Source organism: Uloborus diversus, chromosome 3, assembly GCF_026930045.1.
Source record: "Uloborus diversus isolate 005 chromosome 3, Udiv.v.3.1, whole genome shotgun sequence".
Classification (NCBI taxonomy): domain Eukaryota; kingdom Metazoa; phylum Arthropoda; class Arachnida; order Araneae; family Uloboridae; genus Uloborus; species Uloborus diversus.
This window is the reverse complement of record NC_072733.1, coordinates 201773846-201794407: the sequence shown is the minus strand read 5'-3', so window position 1 is coordinate 201794407 and position 20562 is coordinate 201773846. Positions and strand designations below refer to the sequence as shown.

The following is a 20562-nucleotide window of genomic DNA, read 5'->3' as shown; positions in this document are numbered from 1 at the left end:
GGTATTCCGTCTTGTGAAATTTCCACCTTTCGATGGGAGTTTATTGTTTTTCTTGCGAAAACCATGTCAGAAATATTAATGAAATCTGCACTTGAGAGTATCATTCAAAATTTTTCCTGCACATTATTATTTTACCTACAAAGAGAAGAATTTTTGCTGAGATGTAGTTCTACATTTTTTCTGAACTTTGAAAAATTGCTTTTTTTATTTCTTTTTTAAGGTGTCCAGGACACAAAAATCGTAAATTTTTGCAATTTTTTTAATCATTTAAAAATATTATCCGTTTTTTTCTGCTTAAAATGCCGTTTGAATCTTGTTTCTATCTTAATTAGAAAAAAAGATGTAATTATTTTTGTTGCTTGCATTTGATTAATATTAATTTCAACTTCAAAACTTTAAACGCGTTTTTCTCCATGATGCAATTTTTCCCGTTTTTTCTTGCATTCAAACTCTTATAAGTCAAGCACTGATAAAGATAAAGTAATAAAATTTGGAGCATATGTTATTCAAACAGTTTACTTGAATTTTAATTCGGCAAATTAAAAAAAAAAATTTTACTTCCAAAAATGTAAATTTTTGAAAAAAAAAAAGTATCTTAGAATTTTTTCCGAAATTTTCATTCACATATTTTTATTTTTTTATTTTTTATTGAATTAATATTTTTTTTAATTGCCAAATAAAAATTAAAGCTTAGGTATTTGTGTTTAGATTTACGAAAAAAATTTGAAAATTGACTTAGAATAGTCTGAGGTTCAGCGATTTAAAGTGACCCTATTTTTGTCTTTAAATTAATTACTTAAAATAATTTTTGTTTCATATTTATGTTATGATTTTGCTTATTTAATAGATGGTGAATCAGTGCAAAAAATTTCAAAACTGTAAACTGTTTATTTATTTATTTATTTTTCAAAATGGGTCCCGGACCTTCTTAAATACCTTTGATAGTTATTATTTACTGAAATATATTGCATAACAATATAAGAGATATAATTTGAGTTTATAATATAGTTTTTTTCTTCATTAATGCTGGAACATGCATGGAAAGTAACTAGCCATTACCAGAATAAAATATTTATTAAATATTTTTATCAGTCTGCCATAATTATTACAATTTTATCTTACCATACCAAGTCGAAACATGTTCCCCTGTTTTTCTTTTAGCAAAAAAATGTTTACTTTATTATTTATTTATTTATTTATTATTCTTTTGATACAGGATGCTTTAAGTTGAAAGTGAGAGAAGTAGAGAGTTAGTTATTTTTCCACAAGAAACCAGGAAAGTAAGTTCTCTCAGTTCTTGAAGAATTAATTCTTATTGTTATACAAATTTTTATCACAATTTATAACAATAACTAGAGCTTCCTAAATAAAATCTCTAGAATTCATTCCACACTACCACATTCATTTTGCAGTCTATTATGCTCACGTTTAAGCACCGGTTTTTCCTCAGTGCAACTTTTTTTCATAAGAATCTCTGCTTTTATCAAAATGGACTTGATCCACTTTAGCTCTGAATGCCACATATATAAATATTTTTTCATTGTACAAAGATTGAAAAGTAAGAACGATATAATGAAATAATTACGTACCAAAAAACGTTCCAATTGCCATAAATATGCTTAAAAATGCAGATTGTGGAGGAAATGCTGCTGCATGACTAAAAATGTAAAAAATACTTGCGTCAACACTACGAAAACATATGAAGTTGATTAATGCATTTAAATAGAGTAGAGTAGACCGACCAATGAGTAGACATACCCCTCCCCCCATGACTAATTAGCAAGTAATTGTTTTGAAAAACTAAGTTTTTAAAACATTTTTCTTAGAATAATTGACCATATTAACTTCCTGCTGCCTTAATATGAATTTAACTCAGATATATGGATATGGATATAGTTAATATAAATTACCAATTATGGTTAATTCTGCAAATTTCAAAGAAATTAAAAAAGACTAGAATATTCTATTTTGTCCATTGGTTGGGGTGTTCATTTTCTAGATTGACACTTTTTCTCCGTTTCAATATCTAAGAAACCTGATCCAGAAACATAAAAGTTTTGTCGTTTTTTAATTATAATTACATACATAAATTAAAACGTTTTCCCTGTCATGTGCCTAATGCTATAATTTTTAAAGACGATATGATGTTTAAAAATGAGATTGCGCCTCAGTAGTCATTCACTGATCGGTCTACCCTATAATAGATTTCTCACATTTATTTTGCTAGTTTAATAGCTTCCTCATTAAAATATCAGAAATATCAGAAAAAGTATTTCTCTCTCTCTAGATTTATAGCACAAGTAACATCTGTCATTTTTGTACGCGAGCAACACTTCAAAATCCTCTAATGTTCAGCACCGAAAATATTAACTAAGTAAACTCATCCAATCTTCCAAGGGAAGACAAATAGCAGTAACTGAAAATTTTTCATTTTTATTTATTTATTTATTTTTATTTTTATTTATTTATTTATTTAATTTTTTTTTTTTTTTGCATTTTTGTCATCTATTGTACTTTAGCTTTCTTGTACAAGAATGTTTGTTTAGCTTCTGCTGAAAATATAGAACAAAAAAACCCCGAAATTCCAACAATTTCCCATTGTCGGTAAGGAATCCAGAACGCATTTCTTCAAATATCTCAAAAACTCATTACTACTCCTGCAGATACTGCTCTTTACCTTCCCACTGCAGTATTTACTTAGGAAATGAGACACTATAAATTTAAACTAGCAATGAGTGACACAAATTGGCATCGCGCTATCCGCAGCTGTGCGTGAAGAACTAGCGCATTCGGAGCTCAAAATGCTACCTAAGTTATATGATAAATAGGGAAGTTTTCGATTTTTCAATTTTATTTTTATATGATAGAGTAACATGTATGAACATCATAGGTGAAAAAATTTTTGCGATACGATAAGTAGTTTTTTAATTTTTAATGTTCAAGCGATTGTGACGTCAAATGGCACAGAAAGTGACGTCATGCGCTCTTTCGCCGCGGGAAAAGCCGAAGGACGTGCAGTTGGCTTCGAAGACGAAACGTAAGGCTTACCTCCTCGCGTTTCTGGAACATTAAACCTCTCATCCTCTCGGAAATATTCGAATACCATCATTGATGTTACTTGAGGAAGATTATTAGATTGTGCTTTAACGAATCTGGCCTCCACAGTGTGTTCAAAAGGATTATTGAATTTCTAAAAAATAAAATATCAGCGCGCTCAAAATGTCCGTAGCGAAAACAAGGAATCTTCGGCGGAAGGCTCCCCATTAGTGCCCTGTGACGTAAGATCGTGACGTTTCAGAAGAGCGCACTTTTGCTCGTGGATTTTTAAAAATTCATTAAAAATCAATCACGGTGTTTTAAAATTCGGCGATGGTGATTTTTTTTTAGTTTTGAGGGTCAATTAACAATATCCAATAGTCAAAATATGAACATTTATTGGTTGCAACTTTCCTAATTGTTCGTGTTGATGAGTTAACTCAACTCTTATTTTGGGAACACCCTTTTTCAGCACCAAGTATACGAAGTTACAGGATACATACTAACAGGGGTGCAGATAATGTTTTTACTGCCAACATTTCCCCCAATCTATGAAATTTTCCCCGAAAGTTTACAATGTTTTATGTTTCAGATAAAAATTCATTCATTAGTATAGGTAGAGATAATTTTGAAAAAAAAATGCATCTTTAAAACTAATAGAATGAACTGATAACTTGTAGAACTAGATATCTAAAAAGTAAATTAAGTAAATACATGTAAGTTTTAATGAAAATCTACTATCTAATATTGATTATTAAATGTAAATTATTATCCAATAAATACTTAATGAAAATATAAAGAGTGGTGATGCAAAAGAAAATGCATTCAAAAGACACTTGAAACAAAGACACTAAAAAATAATCCGAAAATTAAAAGAAAAAAAAAATCGAATCTGCCAAAATTTCCCCAGATTGTTCAAATTTCCCCCGATCCTGAGATCGCCGGATCGGACATATTCTGCACCCTCGCATACTAATTCGTAATTTCTTCAGAAAAGCCATACATTTTTTCCGCTGTATTGCATTTAGAGCGGGAATGTTAGCGAATCATCTGTGTCTACACACAGACGGGCGGACTGACCCACCGGCCCATCGTTCTGCGAGCCTATGCGCCCCCCGCCCCGCTTGTTCACCCTCAAACGCCCTCTGCGCACCTTCGGTTTTTTTTTTTCTGTGCCTTCGTTTTTTTTCTTTCATTCTTCCTTTTTTTGCACCCTTGAACCTGAACACATTTTTTTTCAGCCCTTGGACTCTCTGCGCTATCAGTTGTTTCTTTATGCGCCCTTGATCCTGAGCACCTTTGTTTTTTTTTTTTTTTTCGCCCTCTGCAACTTTTTTGTTTCCTTGCGCTTTCAAACCTGAGCACCTTCGTTTTTTTTTTTTTTTTTGTGCTCTCGAGCTTGTGCACCTTTTTTTTTTTTTTTTTCTTTGCTTCCTCGAAAATTATTGTTTTTATTTTGTTTTCATAGTGCCCTTGAACGTGTGCGCCTTCGTTATTTTATTATTATTATTATTATTATTATTATTGTACCCTTGAAACAGTGCGCCTTTGTTTCTTTTTGCGCCTTCAAACCTGCGCATTCGTTCTTTTGCCCTTGCTCCTTACAAACCTGTGCGACTTCGTTTTTTTTTTCGTACCCGGCACACCTGTGCGAGTTTTTTTTTTTTTTTCATTTGCACCTTAAAACCTGAGCTCTTTGGTTTTCCTTTTGTACCCTCGTTAGAGGGCCCTTGCTCCCCCCCCCCCGCTCTCAGGCCTTTTTTTAAATTTTATTTTATGTTGCTTTATTTGCGTCCTTGGACGTGTGCGCTTCCTTTTTTTTTTGTGAGCCCTCAAGCCTGCGAGCCTTCCTGTGTTTCTTGCGCCCTCATCCCTGTGCGCTTTAGTGTTTTAAATCCGGGCTACCGAAATATTTTTACTTCAAATCTCTACACAGTATAAAACTAGCTGTACCCACACGGCTGTGCTCCTGCATTTTTTTTTTTTTTAAGTTTTTGAGCAAATGCAAATTATTATTCCTACACTTAAATAAAAAAGAAAAAAGGAATCCTTTTCCTTAATTAAAATGTTCACACATAATTTTTCCTAAGCTTCAAGCATAGTCTTTAAAGTAATACAGAAATTCTGATTTAATGACAACAACTGTCCGTCATTACTCTCTTTTCCAATGGAAACAAGCATCTAATTTAAACACGCATAAAATCATTTAAAACCTCTGTAGCTAAGCGTTTCAAGTTAAAGAATAAAATTATTATTTTCAACATCCAATCCGAAATAAATTACCAATAAAAAACATTGAGTAAAATACGTCTCAAAGTTATGATTCATCGTTTAAAATGTTAATGATAACTAAAACAAAAAATAAATAAAATAAAGTAAAGAAAAAAACATTCTATTACATGCAAGAAAAAAAAGGTAATAATATTTAATTCGGGCGAATAATTTTTTTGTCTATACAGCGAAGAATCATGTGAATCGCTATCTACCAATCACAAAAGAATAGATTTTGTCAAACGTCAGTTATTGGGCAGTAGGACCACAATTAGCAATTTTGATTGCTGAATTAGAAGCAAGTGAGAATTTCCCAACCCAAGGAATAAAGAATTTTATTCAAATACTTAGTGAGTAGAGAAAAAAAAAGGTTCCAGGAAGTAAATGAGTTTTATGAAAATAATTTCATTGTAAGAACTTTAACTTATTTTTTTTAATGAAATACTTTTAAGATATTAAAATAAGAAGAAACGAACAAAGGATTTAAAAGATGCATGCCATGAGTGACGGAATGACAGTTTGATTTAGAAAAAAAAAAGTTTTAAGTGATTGCAGGGAAAATATTTTCTTTAAAACTGACATTTTTTCTAAGTACTTCGTCGTTAACAACTAAAATATGAAAACGAAACAGAAAAAAAAATCCTTAATGTACTGACACATAGATTTCTTGGTAAAAAAAACATGTAAGGTTGCCGGAATTAATGGGTGTAATGTTATACGAATTCTGAAGTGTGTAACATTATTGTTTCAAAAACTGGAGAAATCTTGCACTATGGTTTCAGTAGAATTCAACGCGCATGCGTAAAACTCAGAATCGGCGCAGAGCAGGTAAACTCTTATAGACGAAACGAAACTCGTCCTTGGTAGCCACGCGGTAAAAGCTCTTGCTCTGTGACCCGTCTGAGATTCGCCCTAAGGGTTCGAGCATCTCTTAGTGCAATGAAAAAAGTCTTGTTTGTGCACTGAAATAAATAAATGATTGGTGTATATTGGTCGGGTTAAAGGGCATGAACTTGATAAATCTTTCAAGAAAGTCAGATGAAAGCTTAGTTTTTGCTAATGTGTAACCTTTCAAGCAATTTCTCTGTAAGCATACAGAAAATTCTGGTGTAACCTTATGCAGAAATGAGTGAAACGTTACGCTTTAGTTACATTACAACTGTGTAACCTTCCACAAGTGATGTATAACTTTACACCAGTTGTATCAGTTAAGTTACTCCAGAGCAGTGGAGGCAGCTAAGCTGCCATCGATTCTATGGAATAAGGTTACACAATTTTTTTTACAGTGTAGTTAGAATTGACTTACGTTTTTATCTTATCAAAGTGCAGAAACGAATTTGATGTGTATCGTGCCATTATCATGTAAAAAAAAAAACATTAAATTTTGTTTTATTATTCACATTCCTACTAAAGAATTTTCAATTAGGTAGAAGAAATCCAAGATAAACTGAATATTGTTTAGGTTGAAAGTAAGAAATGTGTGATAAATGAGGCGAAACGTCTGTTTTGCAGTTATTTCCTTGTTGTTTCCGCATTACATTAAAATGTTTATTTTAAGCGTCCGTTTTTCATCAGTGAGGGAAAGAGTGCAATGTTTTTCAAGGCCAATACTTCCTTTTAAAGGGGTGACAGTGACTTTTGTGCGTTCAATAACCTCTTTGTTTAATCAAATCCATGTAAATAAAATAGAGAATGTAGGGTCATTACACGATAATGTCATTTGACGTAAATGATATATGTTTTCAATTATTGCTTTTATTTCAAACTAAGATTCTTTAATAGTTGAACGGCCTGTTACGTTCGTCACAAAACGTCTAATTTTCCCTTCCACATTTTTTATAATTCCAATATAAGAGAAATTGTGCTTTATTCTTTTCCCAAGAGCTACCTCGAATGTATTTAAAATGTTAAATTTTTAGTAAAATATTTTAACAACTAGTTATCGGCGTGACGAACATAACAATTTTTTTTGTGACCAATGTAACCGCTTGAAACAAACACTGCATCTTTCGAATATTTTGTTCAATGAGAAATAAATGAGATATGTATTTTGAAATAAGCAAGTTTTTTAAAGTCACCGTAAAATATTTTTTTTATTTGTACAAGAATTAACTCGATTTTTTAACCCTAGTTATTGGAATTATCTAGGGTAGTGCAATAAGGAAAAAAACAGCAGCTTAAATTAAGTGTTATCAACTCCAACTTATTAAAGTTAAGTGAATAAAAAATATACTTGAAGTGACGCAAAGTTTATTGTAATTGTCAAAGTTTCCCTGAATATGTAGCAGTGGATTTGTTTCTTTGGCTTAAATAATTAAAAATAACATTGTTTATCTCATTATACTTTATAAAAGTCAGGAAGTATCAGAAACAGGACTTTACCGCATTGACTTCTGAGTGCAGGAGCGGACTCGCCCGCGGGCCGATGCTCCCTCCCGCCTGTGTGTCCTCGAACACTCTTTGCGCGCCTTCGTTTTGTATTTTCTTTTTTCAACCTGTGCGACTCAAAGGTTAAAAAAAAAGTCGCACCCCCCATGTGCCTCAAACCTGTGCGACTTTGTTTTTATCTTTATTTCATTTTCTTGTGCTCTTGAACCTGAGCGTCTTCTTTTGTTTTTAGCCCTCGAATCTGTGCGCCTTTTTTTTTTTTTTTTTGGCGCCCTTAAAACTTTTTTTTTTGTTTGCGCCCTTGATCCTGAGGGCTTTGTTTTTTCTTGCGCTTTCAAACCGGAACGTTTTCAGTTTTTTTTTTCTTTTTGTGCCCTGGTGTACCTTTTTTTTTACGCCCTCAAAAAATTTCCTTTTATTTTATTTCATTTCTGCCCTCGAACGCGCGCACATTCATCTTTTTTTTTTCCTCACCCTCAAACCTGTGCGCCTTTGTTTCTTTTTGCGCCCTCAAACGTGTGCGCCTTATTTTTTTCTTTCTTTCTTTCTTTTTTTTTTTTTTTTTTGGTACCTTGCACCCCTGTGCGATCTTTTTTTTATCACCTTTAAACCTGAGCTCCTTAGGTTTTTCGTTTGCGCCTTCGAGCGTGTAAACTTTTTGTTTTTTTTTATGCACCTTCAAACCTGTGTGCTTGAGTTTTTTTGTGCGCCTTCGAACTTGTGCATTTCTGTATCGTTGTCGTTTTTATTTTTATTTTTTATTTTATTTTAGTTATTTATTTTTTTGCGGCTTCGGTTTTTTATTTTATTTTTTAGTAGTTTTAATTTTTTATTTTTTTAAATTTGTTTTTTAATTACGTGCCTTCCGTTTTCTTTTCTTACCTTCGGGGTGTTTCTTTTTCGCCTTCGGTTTTTCATTTAGATAAGATAAGATAAAATAAGATAAGATTTATTAACAAAAACACACATACATAACAAACAGTAAGCAAAATAAAATAAAGTTAAAGCATACAACGTGAATTATAAAACATAACATTTACTTAATTATTTTTTTAATTTTTTCTATTTTTACTTTTATTTATTTATTTATTTTTATTTTTGCGCGCGCCATAGTTTCATTTATTTATTTATTTTGCTTCTTTGGGAGCTAAGGTTGGCGCCTTCTTGGGGGACCTAGTCCACCCCTGTCTGATTGATTCATTTATTAGTCGAATTGGAAAGGCTGTCGTATACTGTAAGACACATAAAACTCTTGCAAAGCATTATACTTAATTTTTAACAGAATTTATCAATGGCGTAACGAAAAACATGCATTTTTCGTTTAGTGACTGGCGCTTCATATGTCACGTAAGTAACAGACAGTTTTCTAACTGCAAAATTTAAATTTCAAATTTTAATAAAACATGGATTTGAATGTTACCTGATGTAGGGTAGGAACATGTTTACTTTCTCTAAAGCTACTGTAATGACGTACGGCAATGACACGGCGAGAAGCATACAGCTTGCCATCAACAATGGAAGGTATTTAACGCGTTCTAGCTTTAGCTCTGCCATAATGGAGATGAAAAGACCTGAAAGAAAGGAAAGGAAGGTATGCATGATTAAAATAGATCATAATACGCATCAAATTACCTGCATTGACCAGCATTTGCACTTCCATATGGTTACTATATTAGCAATATTAGTTCTTATCCAAAGCGAACTTCCACGCTTCGCGTAGAAAGTTGCAGCAAATTCGGAAGAGTAATAAGTAAAAAGTAGTAATTTTTATAGGTAAATAAGTAATTTTAACTGACAGTTAAAAATTCAGTTAAACTGACCGTTTAAATAAGTAATTTTAATAAGTAAAAAGAAATGCTATTCGATAATTTTTTTTAAAAAGAATTTACTAGTCCTAGAGCCCATGAGTGCCAGATCTACGTCATAGTATAAATGCCCACAATTTTTCAGCGTAAGGACATTACAGCAGGTAAAAAATGGTTCGCTATTATTTAAGCTAAGTCGCGCAGGCTTTGGCAGGAAACAGGTAGCAAATGTGCGTAAAATTGCTTCAAAAACTAAAAATCATAGTTTAATTCCACGTCACGTGACCTAGTGGTCCCCATCCAACCATCTCCGATTTGGAGGACAATTTAGAGAGGTGCAGCCATGCCCTTGAAACTAACCTGTGCGAAGTTTCAGCTTCCAAGTCACAAATCATAAGGATTTAGGAAACCTCAAAAAGAAACAAAAAGTGGACTCCAAAATGGCCTCCGATTCGGGAACCCTGCTAAACATGACAATTCATTTCACAGAGCTGTTCGGCCATTTTGGAGCCCTTTTTGTATTGATCCTAGATCCTCAGGATTTGGGCGTTGGAAGCTGAAAATTTGTATAGGGTAGTTTCAAAGGCATGTCTGCACTTCTATAAAATTTCGTTCAAATCGGAGATGATAGGATGGAGACGACGAGGTCACTTGACATGGAATGATTCAGTTTTTGACGCACATTTTGCTATCTGTTTCCTTCCAAAGCCAGCGCGACTCAGCTTAAATATTCGCGAACCGTTCTTACGCTTTGGTTCTTACCTGCTGTGACGTACTTAAGCAGAAAAATTTTGGGCCTTTATACTATGATGTAGATCTGGCACTCATGAGCTCATGATCTATACTATTTTAACGAAAGCAGCTGGCGTGGGATGAATTTTCTTATGTATTTTCTCGAAATTTAAGTAATTGCAATTTTCAAAATTGCAATAGCTTAATGATTTAGTTCAAGTTATAGTGCTTAGAAAGAGTAGTGTGCCGATCGGCGCTTTTTTTCCCACGATTCTTGAACACAAATTGTATGAAAACCGCTAGAGGGCAGTGCAGTCGAGGTGCACGTTCAATTTCGCGGTGTTTACATTAGTAGACGCGGGCACTATAGCTACTCTTTCTAGGCACTATAGTTCAGGTGACATATAATTTAAATCCATAAATAGTACAGTCCATTATTATCTTTTCGTGCATTTCAGCTTAGTTCATGCTTGCAATACTAAAAACACCACTTGTGATTTATTACAATCACCAGAAGTTATGTTTGTTAAGTAAACCTTAACTACATGAAATAACTTTAACTGTTTGATACATTTTTAGCAATAATGAAGGAGTAATTTCAACATGCACAGCGCCCGAAAAATCCCGACTAAAAAATTACCTTGACGACTACTTTATTCAGAACAAGAATCTTTCTGGTAAAACGTTACATTGAATATTCTTATTAACAGTGAGAAAAAATGGCTGGCTACTAAAAATTTTTCTGGTGACTAAGATTTTACAATATTTGTCGATCTCTTAACATGTATCGGTATGCATATTATTTGGTTCATTATTGACCCAACCATGAGATTCAAACTTTTGTTTCATTCTGAAACAGTCTAATGGGGAACTATGCTTTAACATAACTGCCCGATTAGTTTGTTTTTTTACAGAGCCCCGAGAAAAGAGAAAATATTTTAAAGAATTTGACGCTTCCCCCCCCCCCATACAAGTTTAATAAAATATAATTCTGAGTAGAACACACTTCTCAGGGGTGGACTGACCCGTTGGACCATCGGCCCACGGACTGATGCGCCCTTCCGCTGTGTGCCCTCGAACCCCCTTCGTTTCCTTTTTTTTTTTTTTTTGGCGCTTTCGCTTTTTTATTTATTTTTTTATATTTTTGTACCCTCAAACCTGTGCGACTTCGGTTTTCTTTTTCTTACTTTTTTTTTTTTGCGCCTTTGAACCTGAGAGCATTTTTTTTTAGCTCTCGAACCTGTGTCCCTTCGTTTTTTACGCCCTATAGCCGGTGCGATTTCGTTTCTTTCTTGATCTCTCAAACCTAAGCACGCCCTCGAAAATTTTCATTTTAATTTTACTTTATTTGTGCCCTCGGCAAGTGTGCCTTCGATTTTTTTTTTTTTTTTTTTTTTGCGCCCTCAAACCTGTGTGACTTCGGTTTTCTCTTTCTCATATTTTTTTTTTTTTTTTTTTGCTCCCTTGAAAGTGAGAGCCTTCTTTTTTTTAGCTCTCGAACCTGTGTGCCTTCGTTTTTCTTGTTGCGCCCTCAAACTGATGCACCATTGAATTTTTTTTTTTTTTTTTGCGCCCTTGATCCTGAGCGCCTTCGTTTTTTACGCCCTCAAGCCAGAGCAATTTCATTTTTTTCTTTAATCTCTCAAAGCGGAGCACCTTTGGTTTTTATTGTCTTTGAACCTGTGCATCATTTTTTTTTTCGCCCTCAAACCAGTGTGACTTCAAATTTCTCTTTCTTACTTTTTTTTTGCTCCTATGAACCTGAGAGACTTTTTTTTCTTTAGCTCTCGAACCTGTACAGCTTCGTTTTTCTGCTCCCTAAAACCTATGCACCCTCGTTTTTTTTTTTTTTTTTTTTTTTTTTTTTCGCCCTTGATTCTGAGAATCTTCCTTTTTTACGCCATCAAGCTTGTGTGATTTCTTTTTTTCTTGATCCCTCAAACCTGAGCGGCTTCGTGTTTTTTGAGCCCTCAAACCTCTTTTTTTTTCTTTTGCGCCCTTTGAAAATTTTCATTTTCATTTTATTTTATTTGTGCCCTCGAACGTGTGCGCCTTTGTTTTTTGTTCTGTTTTTTTTTTTCGTCCTTCGCTTTTTTTTTGTGCGCTCCCAAACCTGTGCGACTTCGAATTTCTATTTCTTACATTTTTTTTTTGCTCCCTTGAACCTGAGAGACTTCCTTTTCTTTAGACCTGGAACCTAGCGCCTTCGTTTTTTTTTTTTTTTTTTTTTTTGCGCCACCAAACCTATGCGCCCTCGGTTTTTTAGCGCCCTTGATCCTGAGCATCTTCGGTTTTTACGCCCTCAAGCCTGTGTGATTTCGTTTTTTCTTGATCTCTCAAATCTGAGCGACTTCGATTTTTTTTTCATGCCCTTAAACCTGTGCACGTTTTTTTTTTTTTTTTTTTTTTTTTTTTTTTTTTTTTTTTTTTTTTTTGCGCCCTCGATAATTTTCATTTTTATTTCATTTGCCCTCGAGCGTATGCGCCGTGAGTTTTTTTTTTGTCCCTGCTCCTCGTTTTTTTTTTTTTTTTTTTTTGCGCCCTCAAACCTGTGCGACTTCGGTTTTCTCTTACTTTTTTTTTGCGTCCTTGAACCTGAGAGTCTTTTTTTAGCCCTCGAACCTGCACACCTTCGCTTTCTTTCTCTTTTCTTTTTTGAGCCCTCAAGCCTGTGCGACTTCGGTTTTCTCTTTCTTTCATTTTTTTTGTGACCTTGAAACTGAGAGTCTTCTTTTTACTTCCTTTTACAAAAAAGGAAGTATTGTATTCGCGAAAAAGTTTTCACTCAAAAATCGCCCTTAATTTCCATTTTGCTCACCCCCAAATGAATGTTGAGTTTTTTTTTCGATTCGACCACATGCGGAAAAGTGCCTAAGAATGTATAGACACGCGAAATATCCATTTTGACCATCACCGAGGTAATTACAACGACTTTTCTCGTGACGTCTGTATGTATGTGCGTATGTGCGTATGTGCGTATGTATCTCGCATAACTCAAAAATGGTATGTCCTAGAAAGTTGAAATTTGGTACATAGACTCGTAGTGGGGTCTAGTTGTGCACCTCCTATTTTGGTTGCATTCGGGTGTTTCTAAAGGGGTCTTTTGCACCTTTTTGGGGGGAAATCATTGTTAATTTCGATGCAAACTCAAGTGGTGTTATAATTTGGCGGTCACTTGGCGATATATCGCCAGTCTTTTGGTTGCCAAGTTTTGTCGCCAACTTGGCGAAAAATTTGGCGATTTTTTTTTTTTTTTAAATCTGCTTTCAATGTGGCCATTGCTAGTGATATTTAAAGAGTTAGAGAGAGAATCCCATTAAAATTGCAATAATAGGGAAATAGCATTAAATTGGTGTAAAAGGAAGTCATGTGATGCACACATCAGCTCGTTTTATTTTTAGCTCTCGAAGAACCTGTGTGCCTTCGTTTTTCTTGTTGTGCCCTCAAACTGATGCGACATTGGGGTTTTTTTGCGCCCTTGATCCTGTGCGCCTTCGTTTTTACGCCCTCAAGCCAGTGAAATTTCATTTTTTTTTTAATCTCTCAAACCTGAGCGCCTTTTGTTTTTTTTTTTCTTTGAACCTGTGCGTCCTTTTTTTTTTTTTTTTTTCGAAAATTTTAATGTGCCTTTGAGCGTGTGCGCATTCGTTTTTGTTTTCCTGTTTACTTTTTTTTTTTGCTTCCTCAAACCTGTGCGACTTCGGTTTTCGCTTTCTTACATTTTTTTGCGCCATTGAACATGAGAGTCTTTTTTTAGCTCTTGATGTTGTGCGCCCTTAAACCCATACGTCCTTGGGGTTTCTTTGCGCCCTTCATCCTGAGTGCCTTCGTTTCTTTACACCCTTAAGCCTGTGCAGTTTCATTTTTTTCTTGATCTCTCGTACCAGGCACCTTTGTTTTTTTGTGCCCTCGAACCTGCGCACTTTTTTTGCGCCCTCGAAAATTTTCAGTTTTATTTTATTTGTGCCCTTGAACGTGAGTGCCTTCATTTTTTTAGCCTTCGGTTTTTTTATTTATTTATTATTTTTTTTTTCGCCCTTGAGCTTGAGAGCCTTTTTCTTCTTTAGCCCTTGAATCTGTGCGCCTTTGCTTTTTCTTTTCTTTTTTTTTTTTTTTGCGCCCTCAAACCTATGCGCACACGGTTTTTTTGTGCTCTTGATCTTGAGCGTCATCGGTTTTTTACGCCCTCTGGGATGTGAGATTTCGTTTCTTTCTTGATCTCTCAAACCTAAGCGCGCCTTCGAAAATTTTGATTTTTATTTCATTTTATTTGTGCCCTCGAGCAAGTGTTCCTTCGTTTTATTTATTTATTCTTTTTTGAGCCCTCAAACCTGTGCGACTTCGGTTTTTTCTTACATTGGTTTTGCGTCCTTGAACCTGAGAGCCTTCTGTTTTTAGCCTTCGAACGTGTGAGCATTTTTTTTTTTTGTAACCTGAAAGCCTTCTTCTTTTTAGCCCTCGAAACTGTGCGCCTTCGTTTTTTGCGCTATTAAACCTATGCGCCCTTATTTTTTTTTTTTTTTTTTTTTTTTTGCGCCGTTGATCCTGATTGACCTGCTTTTTTTTACGCCCTCAAACCTGTGCGATTTCGTTTTTTTCTTTTTTGCGGCCTTGAAAATGTTCATTTTTATTTTATTTATTTGTGCCCTCAAACGTGTGTGCTTTTTTTTTCTTGCTCCTTCAAACCTGTGTTAACTCGTTTTTTTTCTCTCTCTCTCAGTCCGTTTTTTTTTTTGCCCTGAAACCTGAGCGCCTGCATTTTTTTTTTTTTTTGAGCAATCACGATTGCTTATTGTTCTCACTTGACTGTCCTTGATGTTGCGGTTCCTTTTTCAACTTGGACCAGCCTTTGCAACACCACCGACCACCGGCGCGGCCATGTCCTACATACGCATGCTCATAGATACACATACACATACACACTCACACACGCGCGCGCGCCTTTACACACATACACATGCCTACGTGCACACACGTAAGCCTACACACATACACATACCTACGTGCACATAAGCCTACACACACACACCACACTCAACTATACACACGTAACCACCCAGGAGGAGGGACATTCTTGGGGGGGGGGAGCCGTTTCTAGAAACAATAACTCTAATGAGTAGGGTCTTGTCGCAACTCATGATTGCGAAAAACATAATTTGAATTCAAAGTTTCAGAATGCAAATTACAGTTGATTGGGGGAAGAGGGTCGCAGGTCTTTTGTATTTTTTATTTATTTATTTCATTTTTTTTTCACGTATCCCGAAGAAGGTATTTCTGATGGCTGCTCTAGTAGCGGCACTGTATGATTTATTTTTCAATAACCATGAAATGCAAAACGCGAATAAAACGAGGGACAGATGCGGTCGTCTACAAATGATGTCACGCTTTGAGGGGGGGAGGGGGCTCGTGAAATTGTGGCAGTTTGTGATAGGGGAGATAGATGCTAACAAGGATTGCGATATCGCACGTTTTCATATTGCACTGTGTTTATGAGAAACAGCGTAACATGTGACAAGGGATGAGCGGAATTTTCACACTATGTGACAAAGGAATGAGCTCTCGAAATAAAGTGATACATAATTTATAGACAACCCCTTAGTGACGACTGCAGCGTCTTTTTTGCGTTGTGGTGCTTTTTCATGTGCGCTCTCTTTTGCTCTTTCGAATGTGAGTTATTTTTCTTCTCGAGCGCGCCTAATACCTTTTTTTTTTTTGAGTGGCCACTGTACCCTTTCGACCACCAAAGTAGAATTGCAATCGAGGACAGCTAGACTGTTTTGGTGTTTTTTGTTTTTCAAAAAATTACATGATGAAAAAAATTAACTTTCATTGGCACCCTTGCAAGAGAAAATGAAAAAGAACGTTGCCTATTTTGATGCATTATTTTGTAGCTTCGAGTTTTTAATCGCGAGACTCGCATTTTATTTTCTCTTTCAAACCAAAAGTTATTTGAAATGTTGTTAAAAATTCGAACCGAATTTGGTTTATTCAGGTCCAGATCTATAAATTTTGGGTCTCTCCTGCAACAAAATCTGTAGAGCCCCTCCCTAAAGGCCAGCAGTGTATATTTGCAACGTTAAGAAGTCTTAGTGCTAATTTTTTCTTTTTTCTTTCTTTGAGCGATCACGATTTCTTATTGTTCTCACTTGACCGTCCTTGGCGTTGTGGTTCCTTTTTCAGCTTGAACCAGGAGCCTCTGCAGCACCACCGCCCACCGTCCTCTGCAGGCGCGGCTGCTCGGGTCCTGAGCACAGCCCGGAACCCGCTTCTCCTGGTCGGTGGCGTCCATGTCCTACACACACGCACGATCGCACACCCACAGACGCCTTCACACACATACACACACGCCTACGAGTGTACACACAGGTCTACTTACACACATAACAAAACACACGTATCCGCCCAGGAGAAGGTGCAGGCTTGGGGGTACAGGAGCCGTTTCTAGAAACAATAACTCCAATAAATAGGGTCTTGTCGCAACTCGTCATTGCGAAACACATAATATGATTTCAAAATTTCATAATTCAAATTAATTTCTTTTTTTTTTTTTTTTTTTCAATTTCTTAGGCCGTTGGGCTCCTTAAGGACGTGGGCCCCTCCGCAAAGCGAGGTCTGCGGTTACTCAGATCTGGGCCTGGGTTTATTATAGTTATTTAGAGCAAGAAATGTCACTAAAATCAGGTTTCATACACGAAAACTTAACATAATATTAAATATAAGGACGAAATCTTCAAAAAGGAATTTAAACCGGTTTTTAGTGTTTCCTGAAAGTTCTTAAAAGGTGGAGCTATCCTGTTCGTTCACCAAGCAGGGGCGGACTGGGTCCCTCGAGAGGGTGCCTGGAAAAAAATGGTGCAAAAAAATGAAAGAGAAAAGAAAAAGAAAAAAAAGAAGGAAAAAAAGTTTCAGAGGGGCACCAAAAAAAAAAAAAAAAAAAAAAAAACGAAAGCGTGCTCGTTTAAGGGCGCAAAAAAGAAGAAAAAAAGAAGATTCAGGTTCCAGGGGATAAAAGAAAACAAAAGAGCACAGATTTAGAGGCGAAAAGGGCGCAAAGGAAAAAAAAAGGAAACGCACAGGCTCGAGGGCGCAAAACCTAAAGAAAAATAAGAAAATCACATGCAGGTTTGAGAGCTTTAAAAAAAAAAAATAATAAAAAAAAACGCTCAGAAAAAAAATTGAAAGTGCGTAAAACCCCTTGAGTACAAGTATTAATTGTTTTGTCTTTAGTAAACTTTTATGGATTTCTTTACACGCTTTGAACTAAGAGACAAAAATAAGGGTAACAGGTTCAAGGGGGGGGGGGGAAGGTTGCACAGTCCAGAGGGTGCTCACTTTTCCTCAGGATCTAATCTCCCCCCCCCCCCCCTGCCGCCTAACTTTTATAACATCCCGGGTGCTATGAGTTCAATGTATTATTCAATTGTAATCAAGTATTAAACTGAGAACAGCAGCAGACTTTTGTGGATCGCTTCACTAGCTTCAAACGAAAAAAAAAAGAAAAAACCGAAAGCGCACAAGCATAAACAGGAGGGCGCAAGAGCAAACGCGCTGGAAGGCGCTCGCCTCGTTTGAAGCTCCCCCCCCCCCCTCCCATCCCAACTTTTTTTGACTTACAAAAAAAAAGGTGCAAAAAAAGGACGTTCAGCTTGAGAGCGGGAGGGCGCATCGCTACGGCCGGTCCGCCCCTGAATTTGCATGCAGGAGATGAGCTCTCTTAAGCCCTGTCCTGTGTCTTTCAAATGATTACGATGGCAGTTACGCTAGAAGTTACTTATGAAATAAGTAAAATAACGCATCATATAACAACACATTATTACGAAAACTGCTGGTCTTAACCAGTGTTTCTAACCCAAAAAAGAAATAATATTTGTAATAGTAAGATAACCCTTTTTTTTCATGCTGGGGAAATGACAATGGAAAAAAAAAATCACTGACAAAACAATGAAAGGGGTGATGCATGAAGTTTGATTTTCAAGTGTTGTTGCGCCATCTATTAGCGTTGAAAAGAAACTATTACAAACTTGATCATTTTTCAGCATAATTTGATTTAAAACAGCGTTCCTCAACCTTTTTTGATCCGCGGACCGGCAAGTTTTAGAAAAAAAAAATGTTGACCAGTGATGTTTTTTTTAAACTTCATCTTGTTTTATCTTTTTTACCCTTTCTTTCTTTTTCCTTTTTTTGAGGGGCAAAAAAAAAAGGAAAAAGGTTTGCGTTGCAGATTGCTAAAAACAAGTGAACTTTTCACGGACCGGTTTTGTTTTTCCTTTCTTTCTTTTTCCTGTAAAAAAAAAAAACTTTCCACTCGATGACCGTTAAATGCTTGTGAAAAAATTTTGCTCACGACTGACTTTTTTATTTTTTACAAAACATAATCATAATATCAAATGAATTAGTTAAGAATTTGATGGAACAGAAATAATATAACCATTTCTGAAAAGTCATTGAGAAGCTCAAAAAGTAATCACATAATTCTAGTAAAGTGTGTCGTATAGGATATTTGTTTTTAATCATCATAGTGTTTTCTTTCCGTTCATAAAGGAAATTTTGTTTTACATTGGACGAACGACCGGTCGAATATTTCTATGGACCGGTGTCAGTCCACTGGACCAACTCTGATTTAAATGATGCATACTCCTTTCCGAAAAGAAGCTAAAAGAGTTATTTATTAAAGTTAATAAAGAACTGTTCTTTATTAAAGAACACCCTAAAATGTCAAATACCTTTTTATGTATTTCAGCGTAGGTAAATATTTGTTTTGTTTAAAAAGTTGTTTTTAAACTTTCAACTGTAAAATTATCGTTTTTAAATGAAAATTGCTGCTCAGAAATGTTTTGAGTTCATAACACTATCTATAAACCATTTTATTTTTTGTCATTTTTCTACTTGAAAAAAAATAAAAAAAGCCGATAGTAAAAGAGCTATATGGTTTATATAAATCGTGTTAATAATTATAGGAGTAGCCAAAAGGGGGGGAGAAGGCTCCCAGTGATGCAGCCACGGGAGGGGTTTTGGAGTTGAAACTCCTCCCAAAACTCAAACACATTTATTTATTTCCCTCGAAGAAATCAAGGGAGGGTGGAAGGGGGGGGGGATACAGAAGCATTTTCAAGCGAGATCGGTAGCAACTAAATATTTTTGCCTTTAATGATCGGGAAGCAGTCCAAATTACTTTCCAATTCTTAAAAATACAAGTAATATTTCAAGATAAGCACCCCTACGAGTTTAAAAGAGCAAAAATGGTATCCCTAAAGCGCAACAGGGTATCATGGATCATAGGGACTCAGCACTGCACAAATCCTTTTTGGTGTAACTAAAGAGAAGAAGACTTACACACACCGGATTTTCTGAAATTCCTTCCCAATTTTCATGAAAGATCGAAACCGTTATTAGTTAGCATTTGACATTCATAAATACATTGATGTTTGAAGAGGTATTTTAAATGATTTCGCGAAAAAAAACCATAGAAACTGCATAAGATTAAAGTTAAGCTAATGATAAATATACTGTCCTTTTTCCCACTTTCCCCGTTTTAAAATCATAGATATATCAATACGAATTATTAATTATTTTTAAGCAAACGTTATAAATGGATAATTACTATTCCATATGGAAGAGTGAAAGTTGTAATGTAATAGAAAGTGTGATTAATTGTTAAGTGTTCTTTTCATTCTTGAAACTGATTTTGGGTTCAGTTGAGTGTGGGGTGTTATTTGCAGTTTTGAATTTTCAGCAGCTATGGCACTGGGACTGGGTTCAAGAAAATGACAATTCTTATTCTTTACGGCTTTTTGTGGAAACGAATTAATGCGCCGTTTTTCGTAGGAGTTTATTTTTTCGTTTCTTAGTAGTTATGTTCAATTCCGCTTCAGATTTTTCTTGTAAAAAGCAAATAGTTACTAATTGAAAACCTAATGGAGTTTAATTAGACTCATCAGACTGTATTACATCGAGTGCGCCATTTTCATTAGGAAAACCGCCTTAAGGTGGTTCGGGACACATTTTGAAAAAAAAAATATTTACAGTTTTGAATTTTTTTGCACTGATTCATCATCTATTTAATAAGCTATCATAACATAAATATTTAAAAATATATTTAAATTATTATTTTTTAAGTATGGTTGCTATTTAATAAGCTATCATAACATAAATATTAAAAATAAAAATTTAATTTAATTTGTTTTTTAATATGGTTGCTTTAAATCGCTAAAACTCAAAATATTCTTGGTCAATTTTCAATTTTTTTTCAAAACATTATGCACAAATATCTAAGTTTTAATTTTTATTCCGCAATTTTTAGAATATTAATTCAATGAAATATAGAAAATAT

The 20562-nt window shown here is 34.9% G+C and overlaps 1 protein-coding gene across 2 annotated transcripts in view; it reads right to left on the bottom strand.

Annotated features, from left to right (window-relative positions):
• Positions 1–20562, bottom strand: part of LOC129219385 (DNA damage-regulated autophagy modulator protein 1-like) — an 83400-nt gene that overhangs the window by 37634 nt on the left and 25204 nt on the right. For both annotated transcript variants that reach the window (XM_054853772.1, XM_054853773.1), the window contains exons 2-3: positions 9116–9266; positions 1590–1657 (exon numbers count right to left, since the gene is read on the bottom strand). In XM_054853772.1, the coding sequence (XP_054709747.1) occupies positions 1590–1657; positions 9116–9249 (202 nt within the window). In that variant the 5' untranslated portion in view covers positions 9250–9266. The remainder of the gene's footprint in view (positions 1–1589; positions 1658–9115; positions 9267–20562) is intronic.